This window comes from Camelina sativa, chromosome 19 (genome assembly GCF_000633955.1).
Source record: "Camelina sativa cultivar DH55 chromosome 19, Cs, whole genome shotgun sequence".
NCBI lineage: Eukaryota > Viridiplantae > Streptophyta > Magnoliopsida > Brassicales > Brassicaceae > Camelina > Camelina sativa.
The window spans coordinates 12,610,642-12,621,049 of record NC_025703.1 but is presented as its reverse complement, the minus strand read 5'-3'; the positions used below and the strand labels follow the sequence as shown (position 1 = coordinate 12,621,049).

General features: G+C 31.5%; 1 protein-coding gene across 1 annotated transcript; it reads left to right on the top strand.

Moving 5' to 3' along the window:
- LOC109130826 lies at positions 4,146–4,912 on the top strand. Its single transcript, XM_019240891.1, has 2 exons — positions 4,146–4,158; positions 4,277–4,912. The coding sequence occupies exons 1-2, from the start codon at positions 4,146–4,148 to the stop codon at positions 4,861–4,863; spliced, it is 600 nt and encodes a 199-aa protein (XP_019096436.1). The 3' UTR covers positions 4,864–4,912.

Sequence of the window (10,408 nt, the reverse complement as noted above, 5' to 3'; positions counted from 1 at the left end):
TTGTTCTTCTAATATATACACTACACCTCTCCCTACGTACACGTCTCTTTAAGAATCAATGGTCTCTCTGTAAAAAAATATCGTATCGACTTTTTTTTTTTTTTTGGGCCTTTAATAAAGTAACGGACATCACCTTGATGTTTGCTTTTTTTTTTTTCTTTCTTCTTCTTTGATTGTAAAGAAAAGAAAAAAAAGAACGAATAAAATAAGAAACTGCAATAATTACACAGTTCCTTTTCGTTGCTTCTGTTTTGTTTGCATTACAAAGATGAATGAATAAAGAAAAGAATAAAGATAAATTCCTCTTTAATTTTTTGTTTTATTTGTTCGTTTTTTTTGTATCTCTATATATGTGGTTTTACTAACTTCGTTGACTATACTTGTCATTGTTGATAAACATACTTAAATTAATTTTTTTTTTTGCATAATCATAATACATTTAATATATTTGACCGTATCAACAGTGTGATTTGTTGAGATACCTAATCGAAATTAAGGTTTTATTATCACATCATTTGACTTTGTCACGTTTTATTTTTCTCTTTTCCAAATACTATCATCTAACAGTGTCAACATATCCTAGTGCGAAAAGAAAAATAAAAATAATTAGTGTGCTCGATTAATGTAAAGGTGGTAAATAAACAAATGATTATATTGATCTCGTGAGAATACACAAGTGTGATAATTAATAAATGATATACTACTAAGTGTTGGACTAAACAAGAATTCTAGAACGGAATGAAAAGAAAACACACGTTACAGAGATGAAGATTACAACTTACAAGGCTTGGAGATTTGTAATTTAATTAAAGTTATTGCCGCTTAATCTGCTAATCACGAGAAAGCACTTATGTGTAATCATCATGACACATAAAATTTTTTGAAATTAATTGGTCAATTATTCGAAGTAATAGTAGTGATAATGATTCAATAGTAACATCTTTTTCTTTTGAATTATATATTTTTGTATGTAACGTTCGCAGATATTCAAGCCTTTTAAATTGCATGGAATATTATCATAACCTATAATATCTCTCCCGTTTTCTAACCTATAGTTCAAACAACTTATAAAATCATTAAGAAAAGGAAAAAACATTGCATAGTGTATGATATATAATTACATGTTTAACAATGAATGGCCTCAATGTACCATGTAAATTTGTAATATAGTAGGAACAGTGAATGGCCTCAACGTCCAAGTATGTTGGTAACTAACAACAACTTGGAACGAAACTATTTTAACGTACGTCTACGTGTAAAATAGTTGTTGCAAAGTTAATGTCACCTCTTATATAATAATAACTAGTTACATGATGAATTGTGATTACAGTTATTACGCACCGATTCTGAACTGTGAATAAGAGCGTGTATGTATATAGAGCTATATTCTGAAAAAAAATTAGTTTTAGCTATTTATTTCTCATAGCCAGAAAAAAATGTCTTACCCGTGACGCCATAAAGCGAATGCTCCAAACGTTCGCAGCAGGGGGTCCATTTCATTTGTACGTGGACGTGAGTAAGATATATAGAAAGGAAATCTATGGAACCACAAAAATTGTTTTTTGTTTGATGGAAAAATGATATTTTACTTGCTTATTCATTTTAATTCACCACTAACGTTGTGGATAATTTTAGCTAATTATAATGATTATGTACGATGCATGGACAATTAGCCATCAAATGAAGTTTAAGAATACAAAATAGCCGAGTTTTTCTCATAACTAGAAAGGAATGTGTATATATAAGTTATATAGGCAGCGATTTTGTAACCCTTTATTTTATATATGTACTTACTTAGATACCAAAAACCTATCTTCGAACTCATATTATATTATTCATATAAGTGCGCATATTATTAATTAAGACATAGCTAAGTAAAAATTAAAATGATTCAGTGAGCAATCAATGTTATCGAATAGATGTAACGCCCAAACGTTATTCAACCAAATCAAAACTGTTGACATTAAGCCAATATCCGACCCTTAGCCATTACTTCATGCATAATACATATTTGGAACATATAATTTCTTTAGAAAACCTTTCATTTTGCACGATAAAGATTAAAGACAATGAAGATTAAATTTCAGGTTCAGACCATTTATGTATCCGGGACCCAAACAAGGTTCAACCTTCAGACGTCCAGTCTAGATCTCTTCTCGGTAACATCGATCTCACATCTTTCTTAGATGATGGTATTTCTTTCATTCTCTTTCTAGACATACTCAAATACTAGGTCGAGCCATGAGTCAGTAGATGACGCGGCTAGTTGATGTATACAATATTTCAAATTTTTTTGTCCGTTTAAGGGTCATTTTGAACTTTTTCCCTAAAGTAATATAATTATGCAAGTTCCGCTTTACGTACGTAGATCAAATTAACAAGCAGCTGATTGTTGTAGACTTGTAGTATAGAGATTGATCAGTTATAGACTTATAGGTGATACTTAAATATTTTTCACCGGCCAGATTAAATGATGTGAAGAACTTACTAACAACTTATATAAAGTAAACTATATAATTTATATGTGTCGGAGTATCTATATAGAACCAAAAGCAATTCCTCTGCCAAAAAGGGCTCCATGCGATAATCATAATGTCGACCATTCTTCATTCAAGCTGCTACTTCACTGTCACGTGCCACATGACACATCACGTGATATCAAAACATAAAACTATGCATCTTTCATGATTATTTTCTTAATATATAGGCCATACGTACCATTTTGATTGATATCTCTATGTATTTTTTTGTCAGTCTTTAAATATATATTTTAGTATACAGTATACTAAATCAGGTGTTAAAAGAGATTGGGAAAGCTGTTCCATGAACTGTTTGTGCATGTCAGGTTATTTATTAACGGAATATTCAGATATTAATTAAGATAACAACTATCAGTTTTTAATGAACTTAAATGTAAAGATCCTCTTGCTTACTACAAATGGCCATAAGAAAAGCCAATTTACAAAAGTCATCATTTAGCCTTTGTGTTTGTACCATAGAATCTCCTCATTCTTTTTGTTATCTTTCATGCATCTATTATACATAAAAATTCATTTAAATCCGGATTATATATAACTTTAAATTCAAGAAGTTTTTTTTATCCAATGTACGATCCTTCAATCACATCTATGCCTATGTAATATTTTATTTTTGATTGATCAATTGCTCTTTTAGTGTCAAAATCAAGACTACCTATATATATAGCTTAGAAATTTTCTGTAGTGAGAGTCAATTCACGGCTTAGATCAATTTGGTAAAACCAACTGAATTATACAATCACTTTAAATCATTGTTGCTTTTTAAATCGTGAACTTGGTAAACATGTTCAAATGATGACATATCGTCCTATGATGTACAAATCGGCAAATATTTGATCCCATGTTTAGTGTTACGTTTGGGGGTAACTAGTCAATCTAACTTTTTTATATGCTAAGATAACTTTTAGCACTCAAGAGAGTGAAGAGACTAGCACTAGCTATATATTGTTGAAATCTATATATTTTCTAATTATATACTCCATATGTAATTCATATTCGAATCTAAGCATTTTGTAGGATGTCAACACCGAATATTCCAAGGAGAAAGTGTACAACTCATAACAAACGTTGAAAACAAAAAACAGAACAAACGACGTTGTTTGGATTTTCAGAATGAGTTTGTGCTCTTGTTATTTGGTTTTTCTCTTGAGCCATAACTATCGGACGTGGGACAAGTATGAGACGACAAATTTATTTCTTTCATATACAGTTTTTCTTTTTTTCATATACTTTTCCATTTTATGCATTGCTTAAACAATTATTGACTGTTTTGGTTGACCTTGGGGTTCTGGCGTTCTGCAAGACTGCAACTCTCGCCCTCTCTCATTTTTTTTTTTTTTTTTTTTTCTATCGTAAGTAAAACACTAACAATTGAAAAGCAAGTCTTGTATCTTTTGACTTATGTACTTGCGAAGTATACTTAAACAAACAAAGTTCGGTTTCATATTTATCTTTCGGAACAATCATAGCATTGTCTTTTCCTGCCTCCATACCACGTACAAGATTTTAGTAGTTAGAAGTGGGCAAGCGAAAATTTGGGACGTAACTATTCTGAATATAATTGGCATATTTTTGTCCCGTTTTAAGGGGTGAGACCACAATATAGCAATGACGAGACTAAGTGGGAACGGAAAATTTCGAAACAAAAGATATATATATGTCATATTTGTTAAATTTGAGTTTGGTTTCCAACCAAAATTAATTCGTTGCGAATGATGATGCTTATTTGTGGAAGGTAGGTGAGGGTGAACCCTCGACCAAATTCTCCACTGCGAAAACATGGCTGTTTCTAAATCCAGTGGGACAGAGAGTCGACTGGTGTCAGGCAGTTTGGTTTAAAGGGAGGATTCCTAGACATGCTTTCATTTCTTGGGTCAACTCCCGGGGCAGGCTTCCAACAAGAGATCGTCTCATCACCTGGGGTTTGAATGTCTCACCACTTTGTCTCCTTTGTAATGCTCATGATGAATCTAGACAACATCTGTTCTTTGATTGCTCGGTTGCCTCTGAAGTGTGGACTTATTTCACTTCGAAGGCCAATGTTTCTGCACCAACTTCGTTTGAAGCTACTCTTACCTGGCTAAAGAATCCTTGTCCGGACAAGAATGTGGCTTTGATTCTTCGTCTGGCTTATCAAGCAACAGTTTACTTTGTATGGAAAGAAAGAAACTCTCGGCTCCACAACGCCACCTCCAAGTCAATACCAGCACTAATCCTAGAAGTCAAGAGTGTCATTCGGTGTCACTTGGACCCTCTATCTCGAGCTCAAAGAATTTCCTCACCGGCGGATTCCTTCCTCGTTTTATGGTTTGGGATGTTTCATTAGTTATAAAGCTTGTAACTCCCTTTATTTACTTGCTGTAGGTGTATCTCTATCAGAGACACTTTTTGTAAAAGGGTTCCAACCCCCTTGGGAAATTTATATTGAAGGTATGTGTTAAAAAAAAAAAAAAAAAAAAAAAAAAAAACACAAAATTAATTCGTAGTAAGTGAATAGAATGTATCTTATATACTAGTCATGATACTTGGCCAACTTTGTCATCCTTAATACTATTTTCTACATACTAGAGAGTAGAGACTAGACTCTCCTAGGTAAATTTTATAAAGTATTTATTTTAAACACAAGAGGATGTGGTTTTGATAACTCAATAGTTAAGATTGACAAAAAGAAATACAGTTTTGATATTCCACTACAAAGAAAAGCCCATTTCATAATCTGGACTTTGAAGTTAACATTGCATGGGCCTTTAGACTATTAACGTATAAACTCAGAAGTCAAACAAAGCTTTATATTGCGTACGAGTGGACAAACATATATATATATATATACATATATATATATATTTTATTATTATTAACTTTTATATTAATAATATTAAAGGGTCTCCCACTAATGGGCTCGGCCTTGAACAAATTACAAGGATCCAGCAGTTACAAAAAGAGGAAACGGCGGACATTGCAATCGTCGAAAAAAACGATCGGATCCTGCTGAATGACCTGAAACAAAAGCTTGAGCAGGAACGCTGGTGGTTGCAGGATCCACGGCGTTGCGGCAGATACACCAAATCGAAACCCTTGACATCAACAACCAAACTCTGTCTCGGATTCTTCTCTGGTGTACCGCCTGACCCGCTACAAATCCTCCGACAAGCTCAAACAATCAATGACAGGCTCTGCGAAGTCAGGTCCCGTGCCTAGCAATCCGCTCAGTCAGATCTAACACGCCTCTTCCAGCTCCGGCGACCACCGCAACCTCAAGGTAAGTTTGCTTCAATCCGGTCTGGTGGACACAAAATCATGGTGATTTACAGAGGATGATGGCTCAATCCATCCTCCATAACCCGGAATCCATGATAGCCCCTAAGGATGCCAAACATCTAGGTTAACCACCGCAACGATGCAACAATACCCTCCTACCTTCCTCCGACTTCCGCCGCAACCACAACTTCTATTGGATGGGTGAACCAAGGGAAAGCTCCACCGCGACCAAACGCGGCTTGATCTAGAAGCTTCTCAACCTTCCAAAACCAAAGCCAAAGCTGCATCAGATGGAAGACAATACCACACCTCTGTTGCCGGAGATGCAAACCACCCACTGTTGCCTTCCCCTTGTAGATCCAAGACCCATAATAAAGCGCCGCCCAACTTTACCTGTCAAAGAAGCCAACCCCGAACCGTAAAGTAACACCTCAGCTGGACGGAGAGAAGTTAAGATCCAGTGAGAGAAACACCAGATCTGACCACCGGAGCTCACCGAAGAGAAGCCACGGCTCTCACTTCTCACCAAAGCCAACAAACCCCTCGGCGAGTCCCAACACACAAAGTCTTCAACCCAGATCTGCCAAATCCAGCCACGAAATCGATGCCGTCCTCAAGCAAGTCCTCCGAGCCTTCACTAGCAGATACCTCCAAACCAAGACTTCGCTTCACACGCTGAAATATCATCGGAAACCACCGATAAGAAAACCAGACCGGAGACGAAGGACAACCTCACGGAGGAGCGACGATGACAGTAAAAGCAGAGAAAGCTAAGAAAAGAGAGGAAGAAGCCTTCTCCGATGTTGAGAGGACAACCGAAAAGGCGCTGGCCCTAGATCTAGAGAAGGAAGAGAGAAAAAGAGGAAAGAGAAACTCACTTATTATTTAAAATTCGTATGATCAATGCCGAGTGGACAAACATATGTAAGGCAAAACATTTTATACAATCTTTAGTGATTCTTTACCATTATCTCAGACGACAGTTGTCAAGGAAAAGTTGTAAGAAACAAAATCTAGCTAAAGCAGTTTCACTAGAAAAAAATCCATAAATTAATTTTAAATTTATTAGTGGACAACAACAAAAATATTAACATTTATTAATATGTAAAATTCTAAAATACATAACTTAGAAAATGGAGGAACTGGATTTTAAGCTGGATTCATGCGTCCGACATAATCACATAACTGTATTATTATTAGTTATCATCATTGTGAATTGCGAATATTTTTAAGAAGGGAACCCATTGAGTGTTTTTGTTGATTTTAAATTGAAAATCTTATCTGTAAAGCATATAAATGAAAGAGGCGACAAAGTCGTAAATTCGCAAATAGATACACAAAGATGTCAAACCTTATCTCATTCGTTTCACGACAAAACACAAACACGAACCAACGAATATTAAGATGGTAGGTACCTAACCTTGTACGTATCGTACTCTTTCACTTCTATTCTTTATACTTTTTTTTTACAAGAGGCAAATATATGGACCTACCTATGACGTTCAATCAGACTTTCTAAAAATAATATGATGTGATCTTTAATAGAAATATGATGTTTTTGAGCATTCTAATTTTTGTTAGCTTGAATACTATTTACTGTATTTATATCCTGATATATATATATATATATATATGTTTTTGATAGTTTTTCCCTGTAAAACGATGGTGTAAATCAATTAAAATTCTTGAAAAAAAATGAAAAATCAGTGAAAATTCAGTAGCCTAGGAAATGAGAAAATTGTAAAAAGAATTAACTTAAAGAGTGTAAAGAAAAAATATATCAAATGCAACATAACCAGTCGGCCTTTAACAAAAGAAAAAACATAACCAGTCGGTAATAATGAACATGGCCATTTAAATACGCGGAAGGACACGTTAACAACAATATTGTATACTTTCTGGTGTAGTTGCCTAAAGAAAAGTATTAAAAAATCATATTAACAGAAATTTAATTTACATCTAAAAGCTAATTTATAAAAATAAATCTGGATCACACTTATATTTATACCGCAAATTATTAAAGTTTTGATGTGAAATATACCAAAAAGATGAGTTTTGATGTGAATTTAATTTACTAAAAAACTCTTAATCCATTTCTAATTCTTATAATTAGTCAAATGCATTGGATTGTAATACATTTTAACCTTTAGATCCCAAAAACAAACGAGAGAGGTGAAAAGTTAATTGTGATGAATGAAAAGTATGTGGTTGATTATCACAGAAATCTAGATGAATATGCGTTCGAAGCAGAGTCATACGCAGAAACAGAGAACTCTCAGCTGCCATGTATCTACCGAAGGCATCTCACTTTAAAAACACTATGGGTATTACAGAGGGCTGCTATATCTGAACTTGAGTCAGCCACAAGTATCAGAATGTTTATTGAGGGCGTCATTGATGAAAGTTCTATTGTTGATGTCATTAGGCTCGATGAAGCCATTATCTGGGAGATGAAAGCAAAGGAGCGTGTTGATGCAGCGGAAAAAGCCTTGAAAAAACTAAAGGAGACCTTACTTGAAAACAACTAAAACAATAATGATTTGTGAAAATACTTTTTATATAATAATTATAAGAAAATTAAGAAATTTTAAAAATAAAAGGGTTAAAAATAATATTTTTGAAAAGTATATAAAACCAAAAGTAATCTATTATATCACTAATTTTAAAAGGAAAGTTATCTATTAAATTACTAATTTCAATAGAAAAATATGTGCAATTAATAAGGAAAATATTTGCAATTAATAAGGAAAATATTTGCAATTTAAATGCAATTATTATCTGTTATAATCATATAGTAAAAAGAAATTTATAAAGAAAAGTGATTAAAATATAAAAAGGTTTAATGTGTCAAAATTAATGATTAACATAATATAAGAAAAATAAGATAATCAAAATAAAAATTAGTGTAATTTTCAATCAGTGAATGATCCGATAGCGTATTCAATATCATGTTATTATATAAACTTTGGTTTTCAAAGTTAGTAACTCATGTGATCGCGATACGTGTCAATTTTAACAATTAAAGATTTTGTCATGTGTTATACAAAAATTTTGTTTTAACAAATTTGTAAATTATAAAAAATTAAAAATTTAAAAAATTTAAAAAATTTAAAAAATTTAATAAATATAAAAGATAGTTCATATGTATATAAAAAATAATACTAATTCTAATTTTAGATGACTCATTCTATAAGAAAAATAATTAAGAAAATTATACAATTAATTAATATATTACTATAATTAAATAAATTATACTGTCAATTATCAATCCTAAAAGAAAAAGGATTGTAGATACTCACCTTTATATAAACAAATTTTTTTTTTCTCATAACAACGTCTTTGAATTTTTGATTAATTTATGATCATGTTAGTATAATTTTATTTAAAATTAGTTGGACAAGTAATAAAATTATTATGTGTTAGATTATAAAATAGGGAACAAATATATTTAAGATATTTTTACTTTTTCAAATATAAGATAAAATTAGTTTTCAGTTTTTTCTTTGAGAATTATATTTTTATTAATTTGTAGTTTTTTTTGAAAATATTAAGTAAAATGTAAATTTGGATCAATAAACATTTTTTTTATATGAATATTATAAATGTTACTCATTGGGATTGAATGCATAGAATTAAAATCTAATTTTATTATCATGTAATATACAAAAAAATTGTATTGCAAGATGGAGTATGTGAACTCTAAATCTGGTTTTAAAAAAAAATCAAATGAAATAAAATTAATATATTGAGTACAATTTAAAATTTTACATATTTTTCTTATATCCGCGTTAATACGCGGACTTAATGTAATAGCTTATATATATCTATGAATATGTGAGATAAAAAAAATAGGTACAATAAAAATTAGAAACTATAAAGCAATATACTAATAATTTAATTCAAAAATATAAAGAAATTTGACTTATTTATATTGCTATTTAAGTAGAATATTTTGTAAATTAATTGTAAAAACCTACAAATACATATTTTCAATTACATCAATAGCCACTTTTAACTTTTACAGTCGCACTAGTATATAAATAGATTATAGAGTACTTGAACAGAAAACAAACACTGTATGAACTAATATTATCTGTAATTTTTGTTGTAAACTTTTGGCTGCAAATTTAAATTGATGAAACAGCAATAGAAAATGCAGTAAAATAAGTTGTTAAAGTTGTACTGTATGACTTCCTTTATTGTGTAGACTCTCTATATAGTCCATACAAAGCATTTGTTCCACTATTCTAGTGCAAAGCACTCAATCCGTAGGAACCATTCAAAACTTAATATAAAAATTTGGTTAAGACATTCCAAGAATCAAAGGTTGTTATCTGCACCCCATATTAAAATACAAATAAATTCTCAATTAAAAAAAGGAAAGAAAAAAATCTTACCATTCCCACTAACAGACTTATTTGGACTACAAATAAAATCTAAAAAAATTTTCAACGGTTTTGAAAAATTGTAATTATAGAAACGAATAAATCTTTTTTTTTTTTTCCACAAATTTTTGCCTAAGTAGGTCAATTTCTCTCTGTACATGTTGTTTTTTTTTTGTCAACAATTAGCAAAATACGTCTCCTTAAAACAAGCTTTGACTCAAAATTAAA